Source organism: Miniopterus natalensis, chromosome 8 (genome assembly GCF_054644295.1).
Source record: "Miniopterus natalensis isolate mMinNat1 chromosome 8, mMinNat1.hap1, whole genome shotgun sequence".
Taxonomy (NCBI): domain Eukaryota; kingdom Metazoa; phylum Chordata; class Mammalia; order Chiroptera; family Miniopteridae; genus Miniopterus; species Miniopterus natalensis.
This window is the reverse complement of record NC_142088.1, coordinates 44,529,727-44,551,001: the sequence shown is the minus strand read 5'-3', so window position 1 is coordinate 44,551,001 and position 21,275 is coordinate 44,529,727. Positions and strand designations below refer to the sequence as shown.

Genomic DNA, 21,275 nt, shown 5'->3' with positions numbered 1-21,275 from the left:
AAAAAAACCCACTACACACACACACACATAGGAAAAACACGACCCGAGCAAAAGAAAGACAGTAAGAGATTCTGTCTTCAGTGTTAGGCCATTGCACAGATACTTTTGAGAAATCCTTCGTTGTTTCCTGCACATGTCAGCATCACAGCACGTGGAGTGAGGGTGCTTCTTCCACAGGCTTTTCCTGTGCTCGCTCCGTGTCCCTCGCCCTCCCGAGCGACCCATGTGGGTGGGGAAGGAGCGAGTTACTGTCCATCTCTTCAGGAATCGTGGAGGCTGCTTCATTTCCAGCCCCTTCGGTGGGACAGGGCACGTTGTTCATCCGCCACTAGATTGTTACCAGCAGGGAGAAGCAGGCACGGAATCGACTTTCCTTATCTTTGGGTAAATACCAGAGCCTTCTGGAGACATCATCCCACTGTGGCGTCTGAAAGCCATTTCTTTTCTTCAGAGGACAAATGATAGCAATCGAATATTATAATTCCCCATGCTGCACAGGGTTCAGGAACATTTGGGGGAGATTTTGGAGACTTCGCTGAAGTCCACTGCAGGCTGGGTTCAGTTTGTGAGCCTAACGTAAACGTTTGTACCACTATTCCAAAGTATCCGCAAAGTCTCCCCAAGTCATACTTTCTTTTGTTGTTGCTTTTTTCTTTTGGAGAATCAAAAAGGTTTTCCTTTTGTCTCTCAACTCCCTTTCTTTCCTTCTTTTTTTTTTCTAGGCCTAATGCCTTATGAATTATCATTGTCATAATACGTAAGGCGTTACGATAGTGAGAAAGTATACCATCAAGTCTGGGTGCAGAAAATAGAGAAAGAAAAACAACTTGTGGGAAGTAGGGAGTGTGAAAATGTATAGATGAGAGAATTATAGACACGTATAAAACTAATTTTCTATATCAGAATCAAATACAAATATGTTGATTTCTTCCTATAAAAAGAGTGGTGAGACAGACAATATCATTTTGCACAAAATGCAGGTTAAATTACTTAAATAAAATGATCATGGGCTCTGTGTTTGGCACCTATGCTCATTGTAATATCTATTTTTATAATTTTGAGATATGTGATCAAACTTATCTTTTAGTGTTTCACAGACCACAATACTTGAAATAAGTGTTAAAGACCTATTACTCCTTCTTATTAAAGCCTTTTGGAATCTCATCTGCTCTGACCCATCCTTATAGAACAACCTTGGGCTTCAGTCATGGGTTTCTGGCAAATGCGTGAGTGTCCTGTCCTTTACCATGCACTGGCATTGGTAACCTTAACTGGGACAAAATCCAGTATAGCTCAATGAGTATGACTTTAAATTTCATTTCATCTGATTTATTTCTATAAATCTATAGGAGTTAAATGGCTCAATTTTATTACTTGCTGATGTATATTTTTGTGTAAAATGAAACTATTTAAGCAGCTACTTAAAGCAAATAATTGTTTGTCCTTTTTGTAAGAACCTCTTTTCAATTTTAAGACCATTTTAACTTCTGATATTGATTTTTCCATTTGTTAAGTCTTTGCATTTGATGACTAATATTATATTGCTAAAAACAATGTTTCACTGAATCACCAACCCTAAAAGAAAGAAAGCAAAATGTATAGTTACCTGGTATAGTAGTGAAAAGAATATTATGATGAAAGATCCAGTGATATTTTAAGAATTAATATACAATAAAAAATCACTGCACATGATTATTAATTTTTGGAGTCTTTAAAGGCATTTCATCACTATGCAGTTCTTTTGCATATTTAGTTTCTTAATGATAATGGATCTCCTTTCTTGTTCCTACTTTATTTTATTTTTTAATTAAATGTATTGGGAAAATTGGTTATATAGGTTTCAGGTGTACAATTTTATAATATATCATCTGTGTCTTTCGTCATGTGCTTACCCCCCAAAGTCTGTTCTCCTTCCATCACCATACATTTGACCTGGAACCCGCTTCCCCCATCGGTAACCACCACACTGCCGTCTGTGTCCATGAGTTATACACCCCACCCCAGCAAACCAACATCTCTTTACCAGATTACCTTCCCTGTTTAAATCAGCCAGGCTCTGATGCTTGAAATTGGAAGCTAATAGTAGATTAAGTCATTGTGAAGTGTGGTATCAGTTCCTAAAAGATGAACCATAGAAAAGCTGGATTAGGAGATCACAAAGCCACTCTCCAGCCATGTGAATATAAAATATTTCCATGTTCTAGGGACCAGAATGATTTGGAAGAGTTATCATATGAACAGGCACTTTTTTGCCTCTCTCTCTCTGAATAAACCCCTCCACACACACCCCAAATCCACTACTTCTGCAGTGGGGGGAAAATGTATGTATTGGAACCTGCTTCTTTTTTAGTTTCTGGGTTTAATTCTATAATGAAACATTCATGGTAAAATTCATTGACATAGTCACAGATAATCTTGCATTCAATCTTTTTTCTTTTTCTTTTTTGGCCTTGCTTACTATGTATACTGAATTACTGGGGAAAATAGCTCACACAAAGAAAGTGTGCAATGAATATTTGTTAAGTAAAGATAGCAAACACTAATATAGCACCTATGAACCAGATTCTATGAGAAAAGTATAAATGAAGTTTATATTTTTGGACACAAGAGGTTGTGATAAACTTTACTTTGGATACAGGATTGTCAAGAAGGACATCTGAGGGCAGGGGATGCTTCAGCTGAGACTTAAAATAATTTTTCATGCCCGCCAGGTGTGGCTCAGCAGCCAATCAATGACAACTCTCTCATCATTAATGTTTCTATCTCTCTCTTTCCCTCTCCCTTCCTCTCTCTGAAATCAATAAAGATATATTAAGAAAATAATAATTAAAATAAAATAATTTTTCATGAATATGGAACTGCATAATAGGCTAAAGGAACAACTTATGCAAAAGGTAAAATAGCATGATGTATTTGTGAATATGATGAGGCATATTGAGGCATAAAGCTTGAGATGCAGACAAAGGCCAGATAATAGAGAACATTATATGATATGTTAAAGAATTTTTACTTTACGCTCCGGCAATAAAGAACCATTGAAGAAACTTACACAGGGGAGTAATATGAATAGATATGCACTTAAGGAAGACTGTTATGGCTATATAGGATTTATATAAAGGGGGTCAAGGTTCGATAGAAGAATACATGTTAAGAGACTACTGAAATAGCAGATTAAATCCATGAGGACTTAAATGGGTCAGAAGTTCTAGAGTAAAGAGGCCATAGACTCAGAGATAATTAAAGGTAGGATTGGCAGGGCTTATAACTCAATTGAATATTGGTGAGGGAGGGGTTTGCATTAGTTAGCATAAGATATATGCTACCTCTGTTTCCTTTTTCTTTAGAGTATTTTCAGTCACTTTGCAAACTTTTTCTTTGCAATATCACTGCTCCTTCAGAACTCTGTTTTAGCTTCTCTTATTGTACTTTTATGTTGATTTATATCCTAGTGCCTCTTTGGTTTTAAGATGCTATATGACTATGTTAGGTTGAAATATTATGTACAAATATATATATATATGTATATGTGTATGTGTGTATATATATATATAATATACATATATATTTAACATACATCTACATAAAACTTCTGGAAGGCATCCTTTACTGCAAAATGAATTTTTATATATCTTGTTTTTTAGTTTATAAAATAAATATTATTTATATAACTAATGTGTTTGATGGCCCTGTTGAGAATTCATCTTCTATATATTTTTTATGAATCTTCAGCATTTTTGGACACTCGAATATGACTCTATAAATAATACTTTTCAAGGAGAAGAGAACATTCAAAATTCTAGGAGTGAAAGCTGGCATTGCTTATTCAGAAACCTCTTTTTTAAAAGTCAAATATTTCTACTTTTAAATTAGTTATTTTTTCAGTGATACGTTTTGCTCTTTATGGCTAAATATGACCAAAGCATAATTGTTTTGAGTCAAGGAAAAGTTGAAATTAATTGAATGATGACACTTCTTTCATAGGTTACACAATAAAGCTGCATAATTCATGAATCTGCAGATATAATAAATACTGTCTTAAGAGAATTTCAAGCTAACTGGGCCTTTTCATTCTATTAAATATATATGTATGTATTTTTGTATTTTGTACAGCTATAGAGATAGGTGGATGGACAAATGACTGATAGAAAGGTAGGTAGATAGACAACTGGTAGATAGAAATATAACCATAGAAACTTTTATTAAAATACTGACAATGCCTAGCACAATGTTATGGAAATGGTTGATGCTCAATCGCTGTTGGTTGAATAAATAAATGCATAGGTGAAACTATATAAAATCACTCATGTTTAGGGACGCAGTGATTTTAAAGGAAAAAGTTACTACCTTAATCTTTTTAAAAAGTTTTTCATCACCAGTCTCTTAGGATCCAACAATCCAACTAGTATACACTCTTTAGGCAGGACTACAACTAAACCATGTAAAACTGGAGGCTTCACTTCTGAGTATAATGAGTCATACAAAGAATCAAGACTGGTGGGGCTTCTGGTCAGGATGGCAGGTAGGCAAATGTGGTACTTGGAACCTCCCACACATGAAAATTACAACTAAGCTACAAAACAATCATCATTCAAAACGGCCTGAAATCTAGCTGAACAGAACTCCTATAATTAAGATATAAAGAAGAAACAACACTGAGATTGGTAAATGGGCTGAGATATAGATCAGGCTGGTCCCATACCTATGTGTGGCAGTTAAATATCAGGAGGAGATCTGGGCTGCAGAGATCCCCACTGAGGATCAAGGGGTCCCAGTCCCACACCAGGCCACCCAGCCCCAGGTTCCAGTGCCAGGAAGGGAAGTTCTCATAACTTCTGGTGAAAATCAGTGGGGATGTGGCTGAGCGAAATGAAGGGCTGCTGGTTTCCCAGGCTTTCCTCTGAAAGGGCCCACACGTGGACTTACTCGGACTCCCTCACTCTGAGCCCCAGCACTGGGGCAGCAGATCAGTCGAAAGGCTCCAGGGACATATAGGGAGGAACTGAACTGTCAGGCTTCAGGACTAGGGCACCGATTATCCTTTCAAACCTTGACTCCATGGACATTTTTCCTAATATAAATAGCACGTTTTTGGTATTGTTTATGTCTGTGTGACAAAGGTGAGAATAGCATTAACGTATCGTAACACTCTAGTTTTATTAAAAATGAGATTAGTGATGGGTAAAATTTCTTAATTACTAGCACTGAGTATGAATTTTTCCACTGTAGTGAGGCAGTTATCATTAACTATTCTGCCAGTCTTTCATCACACTGTTTTCTATTGGCTATACTTCTAGGAGTCAAAATAATAGTGAGTCACCATAAAAATAAAAAAATAAAAATCTGTCTTTTTCTTTCCTTGCTCATTATATTAGAATGAGTTTGTATTTTTTTTTTTTTTTTTTTGGTAGAAATGTACGACGTCTTTTTCTATAATGATAACGACGATGGCAGGTTGAGTAGGCGTAATGCGAACTCTTTCCTGTGCTGTAAAATCTCCTTAGAAAGAAGTGTATATCAAGGGCAGATGTTTGCAGTGTACCTGGCTAACCCATGAGCTGCTATCAGATTGGTATGAGCTATGCAAACATGACATTGTTATGTGATCATGCCACACTTTCTCCTCTGGGTTCCAAAATTAAGAGTACATATCTCATCTGTTTTTCTTTCTCTTAATGGATGAATGAGATGAATAAACCAGGTTTAAATGTGATTTAGTGACTTACCCAAGATTAAGACATACCTAGTGGAGGAGGGCATTAGTTCTAATGCCTCATTTCTGACTCCTGGTTAATCCACCTGTGACAAACTGCACTTTGTCTCTTGCAGACTTATCTACATTTGAATTTAATTATGGGGAACCAATTCCCTGAATTGTTTTGTGTGAATTTATATATGGTGTTCTGGCCAGAATGTTTTATTATATTTTATTTGATTAATTTTATTTCTTCTGGAGCATTAAGATGTTTCATCATTTTACCTAATCCTATACTCACTCTATAGATACCAGCAATTGGGAAGAATGAAAGTTGGACTGAAAATCCAAACAAAATAGCTGCAAAATGATGGAAACAAAATCTTGCAGTATTTTAAGACAGACTTTATGTAAATTACACTAACCAGAGGGCAGTAAAATTGATGCATTGAAACAAATCTATCAAACTAATGTGGCAATTACAGTTCTGTTTAGTAATAGCACTTAAGTGCTGCAGTAGGAACTTATAACTTTAAACTGTTTATGTTGTGTCATCTCTTACAAGAAAATATACTTGAAGATGATAGTCATGGAGTGTTTTTACTCAATTAGATACATATTAAATATAAAATGTTTGCTGCAGAAAATGATAATTTTTAAAATGTCAGAAATACATTTATTTACTCTCAATATTTTGTAGTTGTCATTCTCAACACACAGATTCATAATGCTGATTTTATTCTTTCAGCCTGATGATTAGCAACAAGTATCAGAATCCAACATTTCTGTGGGTTCCAGGCAGGTTTCTATAAAATGTCAACTTGGTACTAAATATGAGTGAGTTATGGGAACGGTGATTAACTGAGAAGTACATGCCCCAACTAAGAAGGGTGGCTTCCCTTTTGGAATGTGAAACCCAGTGTTGCCAGATCTTCAAAGTTTTCGAAAGCAGGCAGAAATCTTGATTTTTGTGGGTGTTAGCTAATTCAAAACTTTTAAAACATTGAATGGGCCAAATAAGTATGCCCCTGGGCCGGAGCTTGTCCCACGGACCTCTAGGTATAGATGTGATTCTATAGCAATGATCATGGTGCCCTTCAAGAAAAATCTTGGTACTGGTCAGATTCCCACTCTCCTTTGTTCTTTCACTTTCTGTAAATGTCCGACTGCTGCTTGGTTAGTCATAACTTCAACCCTTACTCTGGGGGGTGGGGGAGGCAGGGAAGCCACATACTGCAAGTCCACTAGCAAAACAAACAAACAAAAAAACTCCCACAAGTCAAGATCTCATGAATTTTAAACTTATTCTTGATTTAAAGGATTAGAATTTGATAGCTCATAACTATGTAATTCCATGTAAAGCATAAACAAAATGTAACTTTAGTGTTCCTATTTGAATAATAATAATCACCTTTGCTCACTTGGCTATGCTCTATTAAGTCAAATTTTTCAAAATCAAAATCAGTGTTTGTTAGTCATGTAGGTATCAAGGTAAAAGTGAACTCCCAACTTCAAATGAATTCAAATACATATGTTCTTGGAGAGTCATCTGTCCTAAGATTTTTAGCAGTATGTCAAATGCCTCATCAATCAATCAATCAGTCAATCAGTCAATCAATCAGTTGTATACTTGTGTCAGACCACGTTCTGTAGTAACAGCAGGGCTGGATCAACAAAGTTAACAGGAGCTTTAAGCTTACAATTCAGCCAGGGTCACCTGTGCTAACCAAAATCAAAAATATGCCTATGTGTGAAGAGAGAGATACACACTAGCACAGTGTGATCTGTTTATATTGTTTATATTTAATGGTTACATTCTTCAATTGAACTCTGGATGTGTCATCATACTAGATGGCCAACTTGAAGACTGGATGTCTTTCTGCAACATGAAAATTTGGCTTATAAACAACAAAATATATTTATTTTTCATCCATCAAGGATTTGCATTTTTTTTGAAGTTCATATTTCTGATATTGGGTACAAGAGGCTTCATTAACATTTGTTGCTTACTGTGGGTAGGAGGCAGAATAATGGCTCCCGAGGATATCTATGTCCTAATCTCCGGAATTTGTGAAAATGTTAAATTATATGGCAAAGGAGAATTAAGACTTCAGATGAAATTAGGACTGCTAATCAGCTGACCTTTTGACAGGAAGATAATCCTGGATTATTCAGATTGGTCCAATGTAATTTACAAGGTCCTTAAAAGTGGAAGGGAAGAGGGTCAGATGAGAGAATCAGAGAGATGGCAGCGTAAGGAACTCTCAGCCTGGTAGAGAATGGGGCCATAGGTCAAGGAAAATGGGTACCCTTTAGAACTGCAAAAGGCAAGGGAATGGATTCTCCCCTAGCTGCAGAAAGAAATGCATACCTTCTGACATCTGCCAGCACCCAATGAGATCCATTCAGGGCTTCTGACTTACAGAACTCTAAGATATTAAGTTTGTGCAATTTTAAGCCACTAAGTTTGTGATATTTTTTTTTCCAGATGCCTTTGTCACTGAAATTGCATTAACAAAAAAAGTCAAAAATTTCAGACTTTTCTTAAGGTATAGTTCATTCATTCATTCATTCATTCATTCATTCATTCATTCATTCATTCATTTTCAGGAGGTAATCCGCAGCAGCCACCTTGACATTTCAAGAAGCAGCCAGGGAATGGAAAGAAAGGAACAGGAAGCTATCAAAGCACACAAAATAGATGTTCTTGGAACAGAAATGGTAACTACTTAAAAAGACATCACTTTCCAAACAGTTTTCAGAACTATGTAGAAATTCTGACCTTGTTATAAGCAATTGTTTTTATTGTCCTTGATTTATTTAATATCAATACATATCAGTGTCTCCTTCCCAATTTTGGAGTTGACATTCTTTGAAAAAATAAAACAAGCACCTTAAAAATATGAGTGTACTTTAAGTGTCAGTCCTTATATGTTCTGATGTAGCATGAGCCTATGCATTAAAATGTAGGCTAAAAGTGTTTAATTAGCATCTCTCAATGTGCTCTGAAGTCTTGGATGAAAATCACTGTGAATTAATGAATACATGTGCAGTACTGAAATCACTGACTTCTTAAAAACATTTATTTATTTAAAATTACCTTTAAACACAGGTCTCTCATCTTGAAAAGCACACTGAGGAAATAAACCAAGCTTCCAAGTTACATCACTATGTTCAGGAAACAGGTAAGAATCTGGTATTATTTGACCCAATGTAGCTTTCTCCTATTTATATGTCTGAGTTTGAATGGGGGACTTCCAAAATACAGTCTTCTCACTATGTAATGTTGGTAACTATGACTCATGATCCCAAAGGGAACAGCATAGTATTTCTGTATATAATTAGGTTCTACCTGTGGTGATAGATGCAATAAGCTTCTAAAATAGTTCATTGCCCATCAACCCTATGATTTATTCATCCTAAAAGCTAGGTGATAAGCCAGCCAACCAACTCTGAATTGTCTTTTGCCTCAGAACTACAATAAAAGTTGATGTTTATTGAGCTCCTGAGAACAGAAATGTTTAGATTATATTACTTTTAATAACAGATTTAAGCTCCTATAAGTACACTTCTCCAACCTACAGGTATGAGATCAGACTGTAAGTAAATCTGTGCAAGTTTGCATAAAATGAGCTCAGTTTGTCTTGCCAATACAAGGGGAATGAGAAGTTTTGCTGTCCTGAAGAGCTAAAAGGGAAGACTGAAGCCAACTGTGACTGAAATGTTACTTGACTATATGTGTATTTTGGTTTTATTTTGGTTTTGCTTAAGGAAGTCAGTCTTCCTTTTGTGTTCTTCTGCTGATCTTTTTCTGCTTTATAACTTTTATTATTTTTTTCCTGAGCATTAAAGTAAAGCATGCTTGTAGTAAATTTGGAAAATATATATAATTAAAATAAACAACAGTTTCATCACTTTATGACTTCCCATTCAGAGACAACCACCACTATTTTTCTTTGTATATTTCTTGACATATACTAACTTACATAATGAAATGATGTTATATGTATTCATTTGTGCCTTGAATCTTTTTACTTAACTTATATTGTGAGATGTTTCCTATGGCAATATAATTTCCTCTCAAACATAATGTTTATTAGTTACATAATATCCTTGGTCTTCTTTTCTGTTTGTAGTCATAGATACACCTGAGGATGAAGAAATTCCAAAGGTTTCAACCAAGTTTTTAAAAGAGCAATTTGAAAAGTCTGCCCAGGAAAAGGTTCTTTGTTCTGACAAAGAAGCAACCCCAGCCAAGCAGATTAAGGTATGATAATTTTTCTACACAGAAACATATTAAGTGTAAAACCAGATATAAATGCATAGCATTTTCAAATTATTGAATATTTGAGATGGTTTTTCAACAACCAAAAATATTCTAAACCAGTACTTATTCTGTCCCATAGAAGAATATTTTTCTACATGTGAAAAGCAGTAGAGTTAGAACTTTTCTCTCTAGAGAAAATAGGGGAAGAAAAAATCATGCTCTAAACTTTAATAACTAACATCAGATAAAAGAATAAAGTCAGGTTTAAATGTCAGATACTTAAACAAAACAAAACAACCCTCAGAAGTACTGTAAGACTTTTATTGTTTCCCTCTAGATTACTCTGCATAGTACATCAACTAAAGGAGGAAAATTAATCAAGATGATATGTATAGGTTAAAATACTGAGTCGTTGATGTATTGAATGGGGAATATAACTCTAAATGTGCAGATAGATTACAGGAAAGATAGTAACAAACACTGAATATTGCTCCTAAGTAGATTTCTAAATGGAGTATGTCACCTGATGATCCCAGTGGAGATGGCATAGCAGATGAACAGGTGAAGCACAATACCTAGGAAGTCTCCACCACTCTACTCCTCTTTATAAGATTTGATTTTCTCTCCCTTAAAGATTGAAAATGAATATGAAGAGATTTTAAAGCCATCATCAATGGTGGGTACCTCTACCACTTCTTGCACTTCAACCAGCCAGAGGAAGGAAACATCAACCACAAGATATAGTGACCAGAGTGTCACTTCCTCAACTCTGGCACAAGTTCATGCCACTCCTTTGGGAAAGACAGAAGAATTTCCTCCTCCCCCACCTGATATATTTCAAACTCCTTTAGATGTGACAGCATTTTCCCAGTCCCCTGAATTGCCCAGCCCTCCTAGAATACCACCAGTCCCTAAAGAATTATATTCCAAGCAAAGAAATTTATATGAACTAAACCGTTTATATAAACACATCCATCCCGAGTTAAGAAAAAACTTAGAAAAAGATTATATCAGTGAGGTTTCTGAGATTGTTTCTAGTCAAGCAAACACAGGGAGCTCAGTTTCAGCAGATGTGCAACAAACCCGGTGCGTTTTTGAAAATACAAATGACAGTTCTCAAAAAGCTCTTAACTCAGAAAGAGAACTCCTGGAATGGGATGAAATTCTGAAAGGGGAGGTGCAGTCCATAAGATGGATCTTCGAGAATCAGCCATTAGACTCCATCAACAATGGATCTCCAGATGAAGATAACATCTCCAAAGGCATTGCTGATCAAGAAGTCATTGCTGGTGGTGATGTGAAATATACCACGTGGATGTTTGAAACCCAACCCATAGATACACTGGGAGATCATTCTTCTGGCATCGAAGAAAATGCTGAGAAAATTCCTGAGCTAGCCAGAGGAGATGTCCGCACAGCCCGGTGGATGTTCGAAACAAAGCCGTTAGACTCAATGAATAAAATGCATCAAGGTCAAGAAGAAGAATCAGGGGTAACGGCCATAACGGACATAACTGGGGGAGATGTCAAGACCGTGAGATACATGTTTGAAACTCAACATCTGGATCAACTTGGGCAGCTTCATTCAGTAGATGAGGTTCACCTACTGCAACTCAAGTCTGAGCTCAAAGAAATTAAGGGAAATGTTAAGAGAAGTATAAAATGTTTTGAAACTCAACCGTTATATGTTATTAGAGATGGTTTAGGTCAAATGCTAGAAATTAAAACTGTTCACAGAGAAGATGTTGAAAAGGGTGATGTGAGAACAGCACGTTGGATGTTTGAAACACAGCCCTTGGACACAATTAACAAGGATATTACTGAAATTAAAGTCATCAGAGGAATATCCATGGAGGAAAATGTCAAAGGTGGGGTGAGTAGGGCAAAGTGGTTATTTGAAACTCAACCTTTGGAGAAAATCAAAGAAGATTCCGAAGAGGTCATCACTGAAAAAGAAACAATAATAGGTACAGATGTCTCCAAAAAGTGTTGGATGTTTGAAACACAGCCATTAGACATTTTAAATGAAGTTCCCGATGCAGATTCTCGAAGATCTGAAGAGAAAATAGGGGGTGATGTACAAACTACCAAGCATCTCTTTGAAACACTTCCAATAGAGGCTTTAAAAGATAGCCCTGATGTAGGAAAACTTAAAAGAATCACTGCCTCCCAAGAAGAAAAGGGGGATGTTAGGCACCAAAAATGGATTTTTGAAACCCAACCTCTGGAAGACATTAGAGAAGATAAAAAGGAATACGTACGAACAGTGAAACTTGAAGAAGTTGACAAAGGGGATGTAAGGAATTACACACATATCTTTGAATCAAACAATTTAATTAAATTTGATGCATCACATAAAATAGAGGTGGAGGGAGTTACAAGAGGTGCTGTAGAATTAAATAAATCGCTCTTTGAAACGACACCACTTTATGCCATTCAAGATCACCTTGGAAAATATCATCAGGTAAAGACAGTCCAGCAAGAAGAAATCCTAAGAGGTGATGTAAGAAGCTGCAGGTGGCTTTTTGAAACAAGGCCAATTGACCAGTTTGATGAAAGCATTCATAAATTTCAGATAATTAGAGGAATATCTGCTCAAGAAATACAAACTGGAAATGTGAAATCTGCCAAATGGCTGTTTGAAACCCAACCTCTTGATTCAATTAAGTACGTTAGTAATATGGAAGAATTAGAAAGTAAAACTGAGCACGCTACAGATATTGTTAAAGGGGATGTCAAAACCTGCAAATGGCTTTTTGAAACCCAGCCAATGGAGTCGCTTTATGAAAAAGTTTCATTAATGACTGGCAGTGAAGAAATTCTTAAGGGAGATGTCAAAGCCTGTACTTGGCTCTTTGAAACTCAGCCACTTGATACCATAAAAGATGACTCTGACACAACAGTCAAATTGCAAACTGTAAAACAGGAGGAGATCCAAGGTGGGGATGTTCATACAGCACGTTTTCTTTTTGAGACAGAAAATTTGGACAGCATACAAGGAGCAGAAGGAAAGGAGACCAAGGCAGTCCGGATGGATATCCAAGCTGGCGATGTCTCCAGCATGCTGCATAAATTTGAAAATCAGTCCTTAGATTCTATCAGTTCCAGTTCCGAGGAAGTTTTGAAAAAGATCAAAACCCTAAAGACTGAAGATATTCAGAAAGGCAATGTTTTAAATTGTAGGTGGCTTTTTGAAAACCAACCCATCGATAGGATAAAAGAAAGCCAAGAAGGTGATGAATTAGTTAAGACAGTGACAGACATACAAGGTGGGGACGTAAGAAAGGGGTGCTTTATCTTTGAGACTTTTTCTTTAGATGAGATTAAAGAAGAATGTGACTCTATCTGCACCAAAGAATCAATTACTGAGGAAGTAATAAAGGGTGAGGTAAAAAGCTACAGAATGCTCTTTGAAACCCAGCCGCTCTATGCAATTCAAGACCGAGAAGGGTGTTATCATGAAGTGACAACAGTTCAAAAGGAAGAGGTAATCCATGGAGACGTACGAGGGACTAGGTGGCTTTTTGAAACAAAACCATTAGATTCAATTAATGAATCGGAGACTGTGTATGTTATTAAATCTGTCACACAAGAAGATATTCAGAAGGGAGATGTTAGTTCTGTCAGATATAGATTTGAAACGCAGCCACTGGATCAGATTTCAGAAGAATCACATGATATTGTGCCCACTGTAGACCATATTCAAGGTGGGGATGTAAAGACAAGTAAACAGTTTTTTGAGTCTGAAAATTTTAATAAGAATGCTTACATAAGAACAGTGAGTGTCAATGAAATACAAAAGGGTAATGTTAAAACATCTACTTGGCTATTCGAAACCCACACTATGGATGAGCTGAGAGGAGAAGGGTTGGAATATGAAAATGTCCAAACAGTCACCCAGCAAGATATACAGAAAGGTGATGTGAAGCAGGCAGTGTGGCTTTTTGAAAACCAGACTTTGGATTCTATTAAGGAAGCAGATGAAAGCATCACAAAAATCACCAGGGAAGAAATCCCTCCTTCCGATGTCAAGACAACTACATGGCTGTTTGAAACTACACCCCTTCATGAATTTAATGAAAGTGGGGTAGAAAAGGTGGAAATTATTGGCAAGAGCATTAAAAAAACCTTAGAAGAACTCTACTCTCAAAAAGTTATAGAGGCTCCTGGAATCATCATTGAAGCTGATGAAGTTGGGGATGTCCGAATGGCAAAATACAAGCTAATGAACCAAACATCTCCTGAGATACAGAAAGAAGAAGTGATCAGGGCTGATCTCAGAAATATAATGGTGAACCTACTTTCCAAAAGAGACTGTATGAAAAGAGAGATTATGGTTAGTGAAGAGGAGAAGGGAAATGTTAATTTGACCAAAACTCAATTATTAAACAGATCAACAGAATTTCATGCTGAAAAAGAAGAGATAGTGAGTGGTAATGTACAGCAAGCAATAAAAAGCCTGTTCTCAGAGGAAAGGTCTGTAAGGAAAGGCATTTTAATTCAGGAAGATGAAAGGGGAGATATTAACATGACGATCTACTGTCTTCTTCATGAAAACGCCGGTGATACCATTGAGAATAAAGAAATCATAAAGGGTGATGTAAAACGTACCATTCATAATTTGCTATCTTCCATATCAAATAATAAAATACCTGAAAGGGCAAAAATTGATGCGTCTGAGAGGGGAAATGTTCAGTTTTTCACAACATGCATAGAAACTGGAGCTTTGGATTATCTCAAACAACTCCAGATGGGGTCAGATGAAACACTAACAGCTGGGACACAAGAAACAGAGGAAGAGATAATTGGTGGTGACGTAAAGGGCACAAAACTATTACTAAATAAAAGGCAGTCTCAGGTTGAACGTACTGTTAATGAAACTGATATCATTCCAGGAGATGTGCATAATACAGTTAAGGTTTTCATGACAGAGCCTCAGAGTACAGCTAGTAAGACACCCAAAGAAGAAATTATAAAAGGTGATTTGAAATCAACCCTCAATTCCCTTCACCAGGCCATAAATCAGAAAACAGTGGCTAAAACAGAAGAAATCATAAAAGGTGACATGCTGGCCACACTCAAGTCACTTAAGGAATCAACCCAGCCATGGAAAGAATCTAAACAGCCCAATGCCATCCCTGATGATTTTGAGAAAGCTATTGAATGCCTTGAAAAGACAGCAAACACAAGGACAGAAATCCTGAAAAAGGAGATTATCCTAGATGATCTTGAAATGTCATTAAAGAATCTGAAAGAAGCAGAAAGAGCTTTCAAAGAGGTAAATAAAAAAGGTGTAATCAAAGAAGGTGTGCAAGCTTCAATGGTAGGATCCTCACAAGAGCAGAAAACAGAGATTCATCAGATGGGTGTCCAGACAGACAGAAAACATGTTCTTCAGCCAAGACCAGGACCATTTGAGCCAGTGGCCAGGTGGCAAGGAGGAACAGACACTCTGAAACAAACTATAGGCGCATCTTGTCATGGGAATTTATTAGAAGAAAGAACTGAGGTAAATCTTCCAAAAGGCCCCAAAGGCACTGTAAAGATTGTGATAGATCGTGAACAAAACAATGATGCTCTTGAGAAGAGCCTTAGCAGACTATCTAATTCAGACCACAAAGTTATTAAAAATGTGTTGGACTCAAGGGGCAAAATGGGTATCTGGACTGATACCACAACAGAGCAGCATCTTAGAGAGGAACATATGAACAAACGATTGACTTCAACTGTGTCAGTTAAGGAAAATCTAAAAACTAAGGAATCAGAGACAGTGATAGAACAGAAGAAGGATGCCATCTTTAACTCTATCCCATCTATTGATAAAGCAGTGGGAAAGCAGCAGCCTCAAACTTGCAGACTGAGGGAAGACCACCAGAAGACTGAGTCTTTCCCTGTAAAGAGCTTTAAAAATACCCAAAACACTAAAATATCAACAGATACACAAAGCTCTAACCCCAGTCCAACCAAGGGCCCAGTCAACGAGGCAGTCAGAGAATCCTGTGAAGTTTCAGGGAACTTTCAGAAGCAAACCTTGTTAAAGCAAGAACTACAATATTGTAATAAAGATATAAAGAAAAAAAATGTGACCCCTCAGCCAGTGTGGCAGACTTTGCCTGTAGATCAAGACATATCAAATGGAACAGAAGTAAAAGTCTCCCAAAAAAGCTGCGATAAATTTCAAACCACTGACAAAAAGCAGAAGAGTGATGTTTATCTGAACAGCCAGGACTTTCTAATGAAGACAAATACTTCCACAGACTTAAAAAAGGCAATGGAAATGTCCTTTAATCCAGTCAACTTGAACCCGGAAAATAACGCAAAGGAAAGTGAATGCCCTCCTCCACCTCCATCTCCACCTCCTCCGCCTTCCAATGCATCATCTGAAATAGAATTTCCTCTCCCTCCCCCACCTGCTTTAATGATGTTGCCTGAAAAAAATGGGTTTCTTCCTTCACTGTCCACAGAGAAGATAAAGGCTGAATTTGAAAATTTCCCAGGCCTCCCTCTTCCTCCACCACCCGAAGATGAGAAGTCTGCAAGAGAATATCTACCAGTGTTTCTCCTCCCTCCCCCTCCCCCAACTTCATCTCTAAACCCAGCACATTTCCTTCCCTCCTATGTTCAAGAAAAGCACAGTGGAGCATCCGTACAATATTCCCAAGAAGCAACCTCAAGCTCTCAGCAAACTCATTCTCAGGCTAAAATCAAAACAGGAAAATCAGGAGCCCGGCTGCCACCTCCCACATTACCAAAACCCAAACTTCCCAAGCACTTAGAAGACAAAATGTTTCATGGTTCCCCAAGAGTTGAACTGAAAAATTCCCTGACAGATATGGAATGTAAAATCACTCCCTCGAATGATCAGGAAAGAGTAATAACGGCGACTAGCAGTGAACACACAGAGACAAAGCAGAACATATCTAGAAAAAGTCTTCCTGAAAGAAAACAATTATCTGTGGACTCTCCAAGGTCTCTCTCACAGACAGCTCCAGAAACTTTACCACCCAGGGATAAACAAGGAAAAACACCTCTCTTAAAATCTCATTCATTTCCTGCGGGTTCAGGACAACAAAATCCAAAACCTTACATGAGAAAATTTAAGACACCTTTAATGATTGCTGAAGAAAAATACAGACAACAAAGAGAAGAGCTTGAAAAACAGAAACACGAGAGTTTTTGCTATAACGTAGCCAAAACAGAATGCCAAAGTCGAAACATATCAGAGTTGGGAAAGCAAGTGCTGTTACAAAAAACAAATGAGGAGGTTCCTTTCCCTGGAATGGACTCGAGGGTCACTGTGGCCCAACCCAACCCAGACTCTCAAAGTCCTTCTCAAGTACAAGGAGTGTGTACTGATAACAAGCTTTCCACAACACCAGCAGTAACAGTTGCCACCAAGAGGCTCCAACATGTTCTAGCAGCTGCAGAGGACAAAGATGCCATGAAGCAGGAAGTTTTGCAGAGCTCAAGGGACATGATAGAATCTAAATCAGCTTGTGACGTTAAACAGAGTCACCAAGAATGTAATGCACAGCAAACACAACAGGAGTATCTGGAGCAGTTGCACTTGTCCCAAAGCAAACCAGCTTCCCCAAGTTTCAAAGTTAGAACCATCAAGCTTCCAACTCTAGACCATAAATTAAATGAGACAGACCACAGCTACGAAAGCCATAAAAAGCAATCCAAAATTGATGTTCAAATCATTACCAAACAACAGCATCAGGAAACCGAGAAAACTGAAGCAAGCGCTGAACGTAGTAATCAGCAATCGATGGCTGAAAAATGTCATCAATTACCTAAGAAGGAGAAAAGAGTTACAATAAAATTGCCTACGCAACTCTCAGGGAAGAGCTGTGAAAGTAAGTTCAGTATAGTTCATGAACAGCAAAGAGAATGCAGAGAATCTGAGAGTGGAAAACTTTTAGAAAGTGAAGGAACAATTCAGGGCCCACTGATGATTAGTCCAAAAGAAGAGAGACTAATAGTTGAAAGAAAACAAGAACATTTGAATACATCAGCACAGAAGGCAGTCAAGCAAAAGGTCACCGATGTGCATATTGATTCACAGACGGAGAATTTTCAGCAAACACAAATACAAACTTCAGAAAGTCAAGTTGAACATAAAAAATTGCCGCAGCCATACAATAATGTTCAGGATGAAAAATGGCTTGGCGTTGAGGGCATACAACAGAAACAAGCCTTTTCCAATACTAAAGATTCAAAGCAAGAGATTACACAAAACAAATCTTTATTTTCCTCTGTGAAAGAATCCCAGGAGGAGAATGGGAAATGTGCTATAAATATATTGGAATTTTTGAGAAAACGTGAAGAATTACAAGAGATTCTGTCTAGGGTGAAACAGTTTGAAGCAGAGTCAGATACAAAGGGCCTTAGAACATTTCAGACACTGTTAAATATTATCCCAGGATGGCTATTAAGTGAAGAAAAAAGGGAGTACGGAGTTCGCATTGCTGCGGAGAGTAACATAGGAAAAGTCAAAGAAGAAATAACACATATTAAGACCCAAGCAGAGGCTATGCTCGTGTCTTGTGAAAATATAATTCAAACAGCCATGACATCCTCGAAAGCAGGAAAGCAGAGAAATAAACCTACCAGTCTTAATGAAACTTTATCTAAAGTGTCTAATGTTAATGTCAACTATAATAAAAACACTCAACAGGAAGAAAATACCATTGTAGCAAAAACGCAGCACCACCAAGTAGAAACGCATCAGGCAGCGGCTACTCACAATCATGTGAAAACCCATCAGGAAATTAAATTGGAGGACAGCAGGATTCCTCCTCCCTCTTTAAAAACACGCCCACCATCACCAACGTTCATAACAATAGAGTCTACTGCCCGGCGAACAGAAACCTCTCCTAAGGATGAGCCTTCTCCGTCCCCTAAGAAGGACAGTTTTGCTGAACCATCACCAAGGACGCCTGTGTCACAAACATCTAGAATTCACAGAGCAAACACCTCCCCTTCCCCACCCAGGAGTCGCTCTGAACAGCTTGTCAAACTCAAAGACACCACCGCAAAGTTATCTAGAGGGACCCTCCCGTGTTCCTCGGGAACCCCAGTTCCAATCGTAGAGAAGAGGTCTGAGATCATCACGTCTCCTGCAACCCTCCGTCGCCAAATCAAGATAGAGACTCGTGGTAGGGACTCTCCTACAATAACCATACCTATCAGTGTAAATCCTGTTGATAGCGGTTCCTTCAGAGAATCCATGGAAGCTCAAGAGGAAGTGAGAAAAGTGGAGAAAAGGGCAACTTACGTTCACAAAGATGGAGCAAATTCCACCCAGAGCATGGTGCCGGAGGCCGAAAGTTTTGACTCAGTTGAAATCATCCGTAGAGTGGAAGGGCCTCGCCTGTCGGAGCACACACAGAGATACGGAGCAGCCAACCGAACTGTTCAAATGGCCGAAAACTTTGTGAATGACCATGAAAATGAAATAAACAGGTGGTTCAGGGAATTTGAGGATGGCCCAGTTTTTGAAGCAAAGTCAAATTCAAGAGTTTATGTAAATGGAGAAGCAAACCGTAATGTAAAACAAGAAAGTCATGCGTTTTCTAAGGAGGAATTTGGATTAACATCTTTAGAGAACACTAGTTTTACAGATTTTTCTTGCAATCGTCCTAAAGAGTGGCAGGAAAACATTCCTGTTAAGCAGCCCAGTGTACACCCTGAAATGAGGCCTCCAACTGAACATTTCTCAGGTGTGGATGCATTTGAGAGTCGAGTTGTTGAGTCAAGGAGGACAGTGTCTCCATTGCATAACTCAGAAATTGGCAAATCTGGCTTCAACTTCAAGCATGCCCCACCGACCTATGAAGATGTCATCGCTGGCCATATTTTAGATATTTCTGATTCACCTGAAGAGCTCAGGAGGAATTTTCAAAAGACGTGGCAGGAGAGTGAAAGAGTTTTTGAAAGTGTGGGATATGCAGCTTCAGATGCTTCTGCAGCTGAGATGAGAACCGCCTTCCAAGAGGAATCTGCCTTCATACGTGGTAAATGAGCTTGCAAAACATGAAGTAAGATTAACCCACTGAAAGGCATATGTTCCATAGTTAAGATGCTTTGCAGTTAAAAGAGTGCATGGCAGTAACCAAACAATATAACCTAAGACTAACAGCTCTCCCTGGTTGCCAAGGTCCTTCTCTTTACAATGCTTGCCTTTACTACTTTCTCTTTACAAAACCATCTAATATGATTTGTATGCACTGTGTGAGAATAACAAATACTATTAAAAATATAGATTATTGAGACCTGTATTTGTCAAGGTAAATAAGGGTTTGGAAAAAGCAGTAGATATAATAATTGTTATTATAATAGAATTTAATGATTATATATAACTATATGCTTATAAATAATTGTACACACATATGACACAGTTAATATTCCTTATTAAAAGTTATTATTTCATCCACTTATTTAAGACAATATTAGATAATGTCCCTTGACCTACTATTGATGTATTTTTAACTGCCAAACTTAAATGGTGTTTGTGTTTAAATCCAATATAGCCTGGTAATAATCCAAAAAGCAATTTATATTCATCATATGTGCTTTAAGGATTTTTATTGATTGGTATCTCTGACAAAAGTGTAGGTTTAAAGTTATACCTTTTGTATATTTAGTTATTGTTATTGGGTTGAAAGGAGTTAACTTTCTCTAATTCCACTGTTGTTTTTTTCTTATCTATAACATATTTTTTCACCTTTTGTAAACCCCAAATGATAGCTCAATTGGCCTCATTCACAGTTAGACATGAACAAGACATTTTTAAAATTTGATTATATTTGGAAGGAAGGAGACTTAAAACATAAGAACTTACTACATTTAAAAAAATTGATTTTAGAGAGGGAGGAAGGGAGAGAGAGAGAAATATCAATGTGAGAGAGAAACATAGATCAGCTGCCTCCCACACTCACCATGACTGGGGATCAAACCCCCAACCGAGGTATATGCCCTGACCCGGAATCGAACTTCCAACCTTTTGGTGTACGGGACAAAGCTCCAACCAACTGAGCCACCTGGCCAGAGCAGAACTTAGTACATTTTTTAACATCAGAGAATAGCTCATTTATTTATATTTCTCTACATTTTACAATTAATGAGGCTTCACAATAAAAGGATTTACATAATTAACGTGCATCATTAGTGTAGTCCATTCTTTTAGACAGATTGAAAGAAATAGCAAGCTTAGAAATAAAAATTGCTGAAACTGATAATTATGCCTCTATCATATTTGCAACATATGTGTCTAGTTTCTCAGGTTAATATGATTTCTTAATGTGCTTGCTT

The 21,275-nt window shown here is 37.5% G+C and overlaps 1 protein-coding gene across 2 annotated transcripts in view; it reads left to right on the top strand.

Moving 5' to 3' along the window:
• XIRP2 (xin actin binding repeat containing 2) overlaps nt 1-21,275 on the top strand; it is a 222,225-nt gene that overhangs the window by 191,735 nt on the left and 9,215 nt on the right. The window contains exons 5-8 of one of the 2 annotated variants that reach the window (XM_016195673.2): nt 8,303-8,413; nt 8,805-8,877; nt 9,829-9,959; nt 10,594-19,978. In XM_016195673.2, the coding sequence (XP_016051159.2) occupies nt 8,303-8,413; nt 8,805-8,877; nt 9,829-9,959; nt 10,594-19,978 (9,700 nt within the window). The remainder of the gene's footprint in view (nt 1-8,302; nt 8,414-8,804; nt 8,878-9,828; nt 9,960-10,593; nt 19,979-21,275) is intronic. The other variant, XM_016195682.2, reaches the window with a different exon arrangement.